General features: G+C 34.3%; 1 protein-coding gene across 1 annotated transcript; it reads left to right on the forward strand.

Moving 5' to 3' along the window:
* The first annotated feature begins 86 nt into the window (after window positions 1-86).
* On the forward strand, window positions 87-12583 carry LOC128220010 (ubiquitin-associated domain-containing protein 2-like). The gene is made up of 9 exons (XM_052928240.1): window positions 87-157; window positions 2481-2608; window positions 3573-3692; window positions 4378-4481; window positions 4734-4902; window positions 5389-5545; window positions 7475-7572; window positions 8814-8898; window positions 9284-12583. Exons 1-9 carry the CDS (start codon window positions 130-132, stop codon window positions 9430-9432), a joined length of 1038 nt encoding a protein of 345 aa, XP_052784200.1. The 5' UTR covers window positions 87-129; the 3' UTR covers window positions 9433-12583.
* The last annotated feature ends 260 nt before the right edge of the window (window positions 12584-12843 follow it).

Consider the following 12843-nt stretch of genomic DNA (forward strand, 5'->3'; position numbering starts at 1 on the left):
TATTTATATAAATCTTTCCGATTTACATCTCTAGAACAAAACAGTTGTCTGTTTTGAAACTGTTGAAAACAAACTGTTGTCTGCTACTTCAATTAAACATCCGTTCATGAAACTCGCATTGTAAGAAAGATGAGCATGATTGCAAATAAGGGTTTTAGTAAGTTTTTAACGTTTAGACAATACATAACATATGTAGAAAACAGTGACGCTAAGTAAAAGCGGCCAAGTAAAATATTACGAAATAAAGTAAATTTCAATATGGCCGTCAAGTTGAAGGCCTAGTCCACTTAAATGGCCGTCAATGAGTCTTTTGACGATTTTTAGACTAGGGCAGACTCGTGACAGGGATACGCATGAAATGTCAAAATAATAAAAAAGTATCACTGATCGCTCATTATTGTAGCTAGTTGAAGGCCCTAATCTATCTATCTATCTTCCATTAATGTCAAACCCCTTCTGGGGGGCCTAGACATTTGCACGTCAAGCTGCAAGAATGTTAATAAAAGTTGCGAAAGAAACAGTACTTTTTTAAAAAAAAGTTAAAATAAGGAGGTACAGGTTAGGTTTTAAAAGTAAAAGAGTTTTGATAGCTCCCTATGGCAAGACATGTTCAATCTGGCAGACAGCCTGTATGTATGTATGTATGTATTTCTTTAGACCTTGCGGTCAAGGATAACCCGTAAAAGTGCAAGCACTTATTTCCAACGGGGTCCTTTGTTTTTGCTGAAGGGACAGCATGCTGAAGAAACAGTGGTGGGATACAAGGTAGACCAGGTGCGATACCCTAGCTCTTTTTCAAAGAGACTCCTTAATTCTTTTACGTGCTCGGTGTAAAGCACCAATACACAGGGTACAACTTTCCTGGGTTAAACCATTACTGAGTACACCACGTTTCCAAGCACTACCCTTTAAATGCCGAGTGCCAGGCAAGGGAGCTACTTGTACCAACTTTTAATGTCTTTTGGTATGACGCGGCCAGGGATCAAACCCACGACCTCCTGCTCCGTATGCGGAACCTTAACCACTAGGCCACGGAGACGGCCTGATTGAACTGCTCCAGGGTTAGGAGAGTTTTTGTCGTAGTCAGGAAGTTTTTGGTTTATGTATCAATATCTGTCAAAGGATAAGTTCACAATCCAATCAATTTTATGTTGAATATATTTTATGATCGGTGAATCACTCTTTGAGGCATGCATCCCGAACACTTAAGTAAACCTTGGAGGAAAATGGTTCCAACCCACATCCGCCTGAACACTAGCATGGCGCTCTAACCAACTGAGCTATATCAGCACAGTATATGTGCACATGGTTTTTACCCGCAGACACTACAACACTTACTTATACTTTTTATATTTATCAACAAATGAAAAAAAAGATTAGCACAAGTAGAATAGCAGGGACACAGCTGGCAGGCTGCCACCTTTCACATGACAACATGTTTAGAATGGTTGTCATTCATGTTTCTGTGGATTTGAAGATCAGTTTTGTACTCAAACTCAAATTTAGTATTGTATAAGAGTTCAGTATTTTGAGCACAAAACATTGTGATACTTAAAATACTGATAAATATTTTTTCCTTTGATGCTGTGAAACTGCTGTTGCTTTCTGTTACATACATGCCATGCATATCCCCCAGCGGGGGGAAAAATGGAATTCAGACCAAAATCCCCTGGGAAGCCTCTCAGAAATATGGCATGTATGCTGTTATAATCTATTGACTATGACACTAATATTCAAGTAAAACTTATATTTTACGAAAAGCCAAAATTAAACCGAAATTAATACCAGAAAGAGAATAAGAACTGTGTGTCCTGCAAAAATGTCCAGACAAATAAGACTGTAACAGCTATATTGCTGTTACCTGGACCAAATTTTCTGATGACAGATATTTTCCGAAAGTTTGCTCGCAAAGAATATCTTTAATAGAAATATGGTTCAATAAAATACAAAGTGGAATTCTGGGTAAAAAAATATATGTATAATAACATTATTTTCATAATTGGAGAATGATGTTTAAGTAATCTTCTGTATAAAGCGTTAAATTTTTAAACTACATATTTAAAAAAACACACTTACCGTAAATATGCACTCTTATTCCCAATTAAGATTTACCAAAAGTAATACAATCGTTTTAATTTACCGAAAAGGATGAATAAATATCGAAAACAATGGTTCTCATGAAGGATTTTTTTACCAACTGACAGTGGGTCAGTGTCTATTTCATAGGTAGGGTCGAGTAACCCGAAATATTTATTATTTTAGGCCTAAACTGCTTGTGAACACCAAAGAAGGGTCTCTCCCACACAGAGCAAGCCCCATTGTGTAAGTTCCTGCTGGGCTCAGCTGGGCCCAGTGGCTCTGCCCTGCTTTAACACCTGTCCATGAAGCAGTATCAGGGATATTTCATTAGACATCTACACTCACACTGGCAATCCTCATATGTCACTGGTTAAGTGTTATATATGTTATCTGCCCCACAGAGCAAGCCCCAGTATGCAAGTTCCTGCTGGGCTCAGCCATTGGTTCCTCCTTGCTCCTACAGCTGCCCCTGAAGCAATTTCAGGGATATTTTATCTACACTCACACCAGCCTTTTCGACAAGGGACAGGTAGGAACAGATTTCAATTTCAAAATTTTCGGAAGAATTGGTGTTAATGTAGATAGGGTTAGGGTTATGCAAATGGACCCCCCTCCCCCTCCGCAATATGGGGTATTACAAACGGTTGTTTATTTGTCCCATCCTTTTTTGCCCTCTAGTGTCTATTTCCGTTGATCAGAAATCAGATTAATAAAAATGTGAATATAACATGACTGAAAATTTCACTTGAATTGTTAAAAGAATAATTTTTCTAAGTATTTTTTTAAGTTTTTAAGAAATTGATAGTTTTATTTTATCAAGCATTGTTGTGCAACTCCTCTTAAATAAACAAATATAGTTGAAGTACTCAAAAGAAAATGCACCTTACTGATAGAGACCAGTCGGGTAGTATTCAATCTTATGCTGGTCCTTATACATCAGTCATCGAAATTAGATTTTTGGATGAACAAGCCCGAATTCTTATACTTTTGCTCGGAATCAATTTTTTTAACAAGCCCTGCTATATAAAATTCAGAATTTGAGCAAGCCCGGAAGACATTTTACCAGTGCAGGGCTTGCGGGCTTGTGCTAATTTTGACCACTGATGCATTATTACATATGCCTCATTCAGTCTATTGGCCAGATATTTTTACAGTCCTATCAAAACACTCAGATTCTTCCCTTAAACAGTTGATCGCAGTTCGTTATTCAATATGGTCTGCAAACCATCTAACTTAGTAAATATATCCAAATTTTGAAAAAGATTATTACTTCAAGTCCCCATTGCTTTCTATGAAACTTATTCATATTCATTTGTTATTAGGTAGACCAATTTGTTGCGTATTTTCTTATTTTTAGTGTTCAAATCAAACATGAGGTATTTTTAAACTCATCTTAGGAAAAAATGCAATTTTCTGCTAAGTTTTATCATAAGTTGCTTCATGAAGATGGCCCCCATCTGACATTCCATCAAAGTTTGTTTCCCTGTTGACAGGTATGGCGAATTCTGACATCAAAGCTTGCATTTCTGGACCTGAAGGACCTGTTTGTCTGCTCCCTGCTGATCTACTATTTTCGAGTGTTTGAGAAACGCTTTGGATCAAGGAAATTCTCTGTAAGTTGGCTACATTTGAAACAATAAGATAATAACCCAGCAAACGTGACTAAATAAGTTTTATATGTCTTGCTGACTTAAAATAATGCTTATATGTCTTGCTGACTAAAAATAACGCTTATATGTCTTGCTGACTAAAAATAAAGTTTTTATGTCTTGCTGACTAAAAATAACGCTTTTATGTCTTGCCAACTGAAAATGTACATGTATTGCTGACTGAAAACAACACTTATATGTCTTATCGACTGTAAATAATGCTTATCCTGTAAATTGGCTAGCTTGTTTTTCATGCATTTTTTTATGCTTATTTACTTTAGCATGATTGTAAAGAGAGCATTATGTTCATATAAATCACTGGACCTACAATTGTCCTTTTCAAGGGCCAAGTCTGAAGAGATTGTGGGCCCTGGAGGTCAATACATACATGTGTCCTTTTGGGGCCACAAAACGCAGGGGCCAAGAGATGGTGCCCCTTATGGAGCTTGAACCCTAAACCTCTTGAGTAAGGGTCACTGGCCGACATCATTGTCTGCAATTAAAAAATAATCAGGGTTTAATTTTTTTTTTAGATAAATTCAAATTAATAATGTTATTATTATAAGCACCAATACCATTCATTATTATATTTTGAAACAAAAATGTTGTAAGTTTCATTACATTGTTAATATTGCATCATTTGTTTCAGTCGTATTTGCTTGGCTCAGCACTGGTGTCTACCATTCTTGAGGTTCTGGCAGTGTATGCTTGCAGGACCTTGGAAATACCCATAGGACCTCTGCCTACTGGACCGTAAGTTATGCTAAACACTTAAAAATTAAATCTCACAATATTAAAACAATGAACCAACTTTTTGAAACAATGGGCTGATAGTTCAGAATATTGTAAAAATTAACAATATTGTCAACATCATCGTAGATGTATGCACATACAGTGCAATATTAGATGTATGCACATACAGTGCAATATTAGATGTATGCACATACAATGCAATGTTAAATGCAAGCACATAAAATGAAAAATATGATTGTTTTGTTTACCAAGGTTATGCCTGATCTACCCAATGTTTGTACCGTTCTACTGTGACATTCCCCGTGTGCCTCTCTCTCACATCTGGGGTGTCCCGATGACGGGGAAATCTATATCGTACATCCTCGGTCTACAGGCCGCTAGCAGCTCACCGGGGTCGATGGTGGTCGCAATATGTGGACTTGTATGTGTTGTTTGTTTTCATGTATTAATTTTTCCATGACATTGTCTTAAATGTTTATCACTTAAAGTCAATGATTTGATTTCTTACCATTGTAATTAAAATGAATGCATTTTCAAAGTTATCAGATTTTATCAAACATTTTAAAATATGAAAGACATTGGCTGTGGACTACAGCCAATATCTTTCATATTTTAAAATGTTTGTAGAATTTGTAATATGAGTTTTATATGTATGTATGGTGTTGTGATTGTTCATCTTTTAAGGGAAGCAATATTGTATGAAAGGGTATTTGCACAATTTCTATTCAAACTGTTTTGTGTTTCAAACTAGTCACTTTCAAGATTATATCTTAAGTTTTTTTTAACTGTTTCTTTCTATCTGCAACTACCTGAATGTTTTAACCATGTAGTTTAAACCAGGAACCATTATCTTAAATTAACTTTAACAACAAACGTATTAGGTTTGTCATATATTGGTATATTTCAGCTTGGTGGAATACTATGGCGATGCAACCTTTGTAAAATTCAATCCCTAGTGAAGATACCCGGGTTTATTGGGCGTTTTTGTCAAGCCACATTTGGGAGATTGCTTGGAGAGGGGGAAAATACACACATGGACACCACACAGATTGGGGCAACCATAGGTAGTATAAATAGTCAGAGATATCGCTGCCTCTTGTCAAAGGTCAAGGTCACTGTGACTTAATCAAGAATTTTCGTCTCCTGCAATTAACTACAGTTTCTTCCATCATATGCACACCTTACTTGTGTATGTAAAGAACATGTGGATATCTCGATTGGGATTTTTTTTAGGCTATGTTTCATTAAAGGCTGAGATCACTGTGTACAAAAAATTGTGTCACTTACGGCACCTTTGAGCCTTTTTGAATTTAGGGTGTAAACCCTGAGCAAGCAAGCATGAGTATAAATCAGGGGAAGCCTGCTCATCTTTGGTCTTTTTCTCAGCAGGAAACTCTTGATTCACCCATTTCTTCAGTCGCTGAAGAAGCATAAAATAGAAATATAATTTTTTAACCCTGTGTTGTCATTCACATCAAATTTTCATTTCTGATTGATTACTTTTGACCAACTTATTGTCCCTGTTATGCACATTTGTCAAGGTCAGTAGATGACCCTTATTGATTTCGGGGTCAGAAGGTAATTGCCATGGTTAACATTACTAAAATACCGTGCTCCCAATAGGGTCACTTCTGAATTGCAGAATTATGAGTGTTGACTGTTGCGCCGGTTTGAAGGAAGCACAATAGTTGTTGACCGTGTCAACATTTATATGCATCTATTTGCAGCAGTGAATGACAGTGAAAATATATATTCTTTTGTGGATCATTTGTGAGAAGAAATATGGTCAAAGTATTGTTGTAGCTGGGTGTTTTTGATATAATTTCGAAAAACCTTAACCTTGCAATAGCTCAAAAACTTTTCAAGATATTCAAAGAAACTTAGAAACTTGTTGCCAGGGCAGAGACAATACACACATGGATACCAAGGTGCATAGCTCTGCCTTTAATAATTACAACTTTACGAAGTGTTTCTTCCATTACAGTACAGAAATCACTGCCTCCATGCAAATCATGTGACCATAGATATTCATATATCATATTGGTAAAGATTGTATTTTACATTTGATACGATACAAAGAAAGAAAAAAATATTTAATATAAAACATGATTAACAATTTGCAAATTATCTTCAATTTTTTTTTTTTTAAATTTGAAATTTGATAAAAACAATCAGTATCCATAGCTGAAATCCCCTTACTCAGTCATAGGGGTAGAAATCTATTACATGTACGCTTGTCAGGGGAGATAACTGCATAGGGGATTGATTTCACTTATGCCCCTTGCTATCTTGAAGAAAAACAACAGCTTTTGTGTTTGCTCTGCGGTGTTCTTGTTTTAATGTAAAATTACGGGGCTTTTCACTAATAAATCAATATGTTTTAAATGCACTCTTAATACAGTATGCTCTGTGATTGTATGATTTGAATGATCATGGGGCAATTGTTCAGAACTTTATAATCTTTACTGCTGCTGAAGTATATTGAATGCACTTGTGACTAGTAGATAATTCGTACAGGATTTATGACATCTGTTTGTGCTGTACTTGTTTTATTTAAATGGATGAGAAAATCTTCAAATAGTTCGTGTTTAAAAGTTAACAATGATCTCGTTAATGAAGTTGTTCACTTAAACTAAGTTCTGGTCAATTGGCCCATTATTTCACAATGCACAGATACAAGAAATACTTGAAGATTAAATTATTCATCATAATGACTCACTATCATATGAAAGAGTGTTTAGTTCGTTTATACTATTTTTGTTTAACTCAAATGTAATGGAATATATTGGCTAATAGACTTATTCCCAAGTCCCATTTCCTTGGTAGAAACCAGTACCAGTGTATATTTTGGTAAGTCATAAGAACGTACGCCTAATGTGGATCAAACTGGTTGTCCCTTTGGTGAAAGGCAGAATCCTTTACCACTAGACCACTCTAGAGTCTCACCCTGGTTTGTGAAAGAGTGTTGAACAGAAAATGCATTTCTTTCCCAGAAATTCAGAGGCAGGAGATGACAGAACGTCTTGAACAGCAGGTGATCTGGCAATCTGTACAGCAACAACTACAACAGACCCCCCGAGCTGCAGCTCAGGTAAGGACATGTATACTAGGGTTTGAGCTAGGTTTTTAAAAAAACATGGTGTTGCAGAAAACTGACAGAGAGCTCAGGTAGAAAAGGGCCCATTGTGTCTCTCTGTTTAATATAATGAATATCACCGAAATTGTTTAGAATTGTGTTTAATTGAAGTAATAGTAGGTTTCAACATCCAATTATTTCAAGTTTACATGTGTGAATTATGAAAGGACTATTTGATTATCTGAGCATTCAGTTCTATGAAGGCAGAAGGGTGCTTCCGAAAAATGACAGGGTGCTACACCCTTCCATAACTCTTACACTTTAACCCTATGTAAGTGGAGAATCAAGGCGAAAACATTCCAAATAACATGAAAATGAAGAAACAGTTTTTGCTTTCACTGCTAGATATGTACACATCAGTCATAATGGTTGATAGAATTTAGAGGTTTTTGAAAGAAAATTTTAAGGCAATTTTTTTCAATAGCTGTAGAATTCAACAGGAGAACGGTATAGCAGTGGTATATTTAACCAACTGTGGATAGAGTTCACATGTATGGTCATTTATTAAAAGATGTTGAAGGAAAATCATATATGATGCATAACTGTATCGATAAAAGAAAAGGCTGTGTTTTTCATACCAAGATTTTGTTTTCTTTGACAACCAAGCCTAGGTTTTACGACAAACACCTTGACCATCCTGCTTCATGTGCTTGATTAAGAAATAAAAATTCTCATTATTTCTTAAATCTCTCTATGATTTTACCTGCCCCCTGGTATACTAAGGTAAAACAGCAATAAATTCATGTTGGCATTACTAGTAACTTTATATCTTGGCTATGTAAATTGATTAGCACAAAAATTTTAAGTACATGTATTATATCATTTTTATGTTCTTCTCCAACTTATCTGATCAATTATTCATATGACACTTGATTAGTCAGTGTAGTGGTGGAAGGCTGTTTTTGGCGCACTCGCTTCTCACTAAGGCGTCATGGGCTAAACTCATGGCCTGGGCCTTGTGATGGTCACAGCTATTTCCCTCCAGGTACTCCAGTTTCCCCAAAAAAACAAGACCACACTTAGAAATTCACTTATATTGTACCAACCAGAGTGTTTTTAATAGTGTTGTTATTCTTTGTTTTAAAATTGTTGTCTTATGAATAAGAATTACTTCCATATATAAATATGTTGATCATTTTTCAATCAACTGATTGTTGCAGGAAAATATTCTTTTTCAATGCTTTATTTATCTTCAGAACTTGGTCAATGGTCCAGGGATATTTGGCGCTATAAATAACAACAGAGATGGTGGGGTTAGGTACAGAAATCTGGAAGAAAATGGTGAGACTTTTTAAGTGAATGTTGTATATACTTTATAAGAACTTAAACATAACTTTAAATCAAATAGATTTGGTTCTTGATTTAAGGGGACTAGACACCAGATGGTCTTAAAATCGGCAAATACAGTATTTCCGCAAAACAAGCCTAGAATTGTCAATGGGAGCTAGAAGAAGTAAGAGGCTGATAATACATCATTTTACATAATTAAAAGAATTTACGCAACCATCATGTTGCTGTCTCATCTGTGTTTCCCTGTTTAAAACAGCGCATAATGGTTTCCCAGTTTAAATAATATCTGTTTATATCAGTTTTAAACATAAAGACAACTATTGTTTATTAAAGTATAAAATCATGTTTTTACATAAAAATGTAATGTTACTTAAAGTACAAGGACAAGAGCCAGCAGTGGTCTCGGAGGATCAGGTTCGCCAGCTTGTAGAGATGGGTTTCCTTGACAACCAAGTGAGAAATGCCCTGCGTGTTGCAAACAATGACATTGCCGTGGCAACTAATATCCTGCTTCAGAACAGTTGAGATTGGCTGCTCGCTAAGTGTGGCCGTGTTAAATTTCGAAAAAAAGAGGTTTTCAGCTACTTTGGATTACATAAAGATCTAGAGATTACATAAAGGTTGGGAATGAGCGATACAGTAATGTAATTGAGCTATATATTGATCGTTGAAATGTTGGAAAAGATCTGTACAGCTCTGTATTTGATTATTCAAACATTGAAAATGATATATTCAGCTCTGTATTTGATTTTCGAAATGTTGGAAAGATCTATTTAGCTCTGTATTTGATTTTCAAAATGTTGGAAAGATCTATTCAGCTCTGTATTTAATTGTTGAAATGTTTGAAAGATCTACCGGTATACAGCTCTGTATTAGATTGTTAGAATTCAGCGACTTGAAATGTGCATGTCATTTTTAAAGATAGATTTGATTGATGAAATGTAATAACAGTCTATTGAGCTATTTAAGGATGGATTTGATTGATGAAATGTAATAACAGTTTATGGAGCTATTTAAGGATGGATTTGATTGATGAAATGTAATAACAGTCTATTGTGCTCAGCTATTTAAGGATGGATTTGATTGATGATATGTAATAACAGTCTTTTGTGCTATTTAAGGATAGATTTGATTGATGAAATGTTATAACAGTCTTTTGTGCTATTTAAGGATAGATTTGATGGATGAAATGTTATAACAGTCTTTTGTGCTATTTAAGGATGGATTTGATTGATGAAATGTTATAACAGTCTTTTGTACTATTTAAGGATAGATTTGATGGATGAAATGTTATAACAGTCTATTGCGCTATTTCAGGATTTATTGCATATTTTCTTGCGTTTATGCTGTGTGAAGGAAGTAGTGCCACATGAGCTAATTTTTAATTTGCTCGCGTGCCCTTATGGTTCATACAGCATAGACGCAACAATGAATGCAATCAATACTTACATTTGCATTTTAAATAATTATTCATTATCATTAAAAATAAACAGTATCTTCTGCAATTGAGTATTTTTTATCATGGAATGTACCGGTAACTGACAACATACGTCTGTATATAAGAATAGCTGATATTTGTAGAGTTGTATATCATTGGTTAAATGGTGTCGCTTTAATCCAATCCGAGCGCAATATTGAAGTAAATAATGACGTCACAATTCTTTGCGTGTTATACAATATGAATGTAAAGTTTTATCTTTACGAATGACTAGGCAAATGTAAATATATGTATTTGGTGCATATGTTAATAATGATAATACTCGTATGACAATACACATGTTTGTGAAGCTAGTCCCATCCGTCATTCTGGTTTAGACATCTGATGAGTTACTCTTCTCATTCAACTGAGTGAAGCATATGAGGGCACGCATCGCAGTTCTTCAATTAATGTGTTCTTTAGGGCTATTCCATTTAAACATATAACCAACGGGGGGAATGCACTTTTAAATTATCCCACCCTCCTACAAAAGCAAATTATCCCTTTTGGGGCCCAAATTAGTCTAAAAAGACGCCCACCCATACACTATTACAATAATTTCCTTCCCCCGGGGGGTTATATGTTTTACTGGAATAGCCCTTAACCATAATAATTCAGCCATGCTGCACAATTTTGGGCCCTCTGACCCAACTATTATAATTAAAATAGTCATTATGAAAAAAAATCCATAAAGGTTCTTTGTAAGGATACAAACTGAAATGATAAGCTAGTTGGAACAATAATACGTTAATTGTGTGTGCAATAACATTACAGTACTTCTTTAATGATCTTGTGTATTTGACCTCAAAGTTAGCATAGAAAAAGGGCAATTTGTAAACGGGTATTTTTTGCAATTTTTAAAAATTCTTCATGAATATTTGGGTATTGCATCCTGAAATGTCTTTTTACTTTAACATCAAATAAATTTATTTAAGGCAAATGTATATCTGAAGGCCTATAATTGTGCGAAGCAGCTCATGTATAAGTGTGTGAATTTTTAAATTACCTGTGATACATAACATAGTGCTAATAAATGTTTTATTTTTGTTAGATTTAGGTTCATCTATTTTAAAAACTGATGAACTATTGGCGTTAAGGAGACTTTTGAGTTGATTATTCAGAACTTTGTTCAAGTTAACAACGTTGATAACTGCATCGTTGTTAACTTGAAAAGGTGAACTATTTTATGAAGTGCTCATGTATTTGCAGAGAACAAGTACAACTGTAGCAGTTGTCTCAAATCTGGTTAGAAATACTGCTGGGGTCGTAGTTAATAAGCATCTTAGTGAATATTTTGAACTTAGTGAGAATTTCCTAATTTTTTGACAACGATTATTTTAAATACCCGCTACTTTTCATCAGATTTATTCATATGCATACTTATATTGTTTAGACCATTTCTTGTTATTTTCATGTTTTTGGAGTACAAACATTGTTAGTTTTCTTATAATTCAAATTAGAAAAAAGGCAATTTTCACTAAGTTGCAAATTTTCACTAAGATGCATATTGAATACGGCCCCTGATCACAAGTGTATCCATTACTCTTGCAAAGCAGTAACAATTTGAAAGTTAACAAAGTACTGAACAATTGTTCAAGTCTTGATTTAAAAAATATATCATAATAAGGAGATGCAACTTGTGATTTTGGTCCATTTACTGGGTCCTGTTTCGGCCATCAACTTCCAAGAAATGCAACAACTTAGCCTTCAATTTTAACTTGTAAATTTATCCAAAAAAAATAATTTCCAAGTGTTTGGCTTGATTTTTCTTGCATAAATGTCAACATGTCAATAATTAGCATGAAGAATAGAAATTTAAACTAGCTAATGTCAACTTGTTGTACTCCATAATTGGTAGACAAGTTGACGTTTGTGAAAGTGAAAATTTAATTTCAACTTGTTGCCTGCCTGTTAAGTCGACATGTTGATGGCAGAAACAGGATTCCATACACATTTAGCATGTTTCTGAAAAATTTCAACTCTTATTATTTTTTTGTCAGTCAGGATTTTTTTAATGTTTTTTGGCAAGAAATTTGAAACTGAATTAATAAAGAAGGATGATTTAAAGTACATAAGTTCACCCACTAAACATGGAGAGAAATTCACATCATAATTGTCTTGAAACTATTTGGTACCTAGTGAAGCGAAAATAAATGGATTATTGTTTATGAACATACATATAATGTTAGTACATTTATTAAAACTTATCATCCAGATTTTCTACATTTATATATATATATATATATATATATATATATATATATATATATATATATATATATATATATATATATATATATATATATATATATATTGAATGATTTAGCCTATTTCTTCCTGAAATATATTTTTACATGGTGGAATTGAAATAAAAGAATAAAATATATATCTGAAGGCTCAAATTCATGATTTTTATGTTTGGGTTCACATTCACTTTCAGAAAAGGGCGCATCAACAAG

The sequence above is a fragment of the Mya arenaria genome, chromosome 15 (assembly GCF_026914265.1).
Source record: "Mya arenaria isolate MELC-2E11 chromosome 15, ASM2691426v1".
Lineage (NCBI taxonomy): Eukaryota > Metazoa > Mollusca > Bivalvia > Myida > Myidae > Mya > Mya arenaria.

Bases quoted from the DNA above. Each gene is read 5' to 3' on its own strand.
- LOC128220010 (XM_052928240.1), top strand. From the start codon at position 130: ATGAGCATGATTGCAAATAAGGGTTTTA. The intron at 2,609-3,572 runs GTAGGAACAGAT...CCCTGTTGACAG, and splicing joins GCCTTTTCGACAAGGGACAG to GTATGGCGAATTCTGACATC. The intron at 7,573-8,813 runs GTAAGGACATGT...ATTTATCTTCAG, and splicing joins CCCCCCGAGCTGCAGCTCAG to AACTTGGTCAATGGTCCAGG.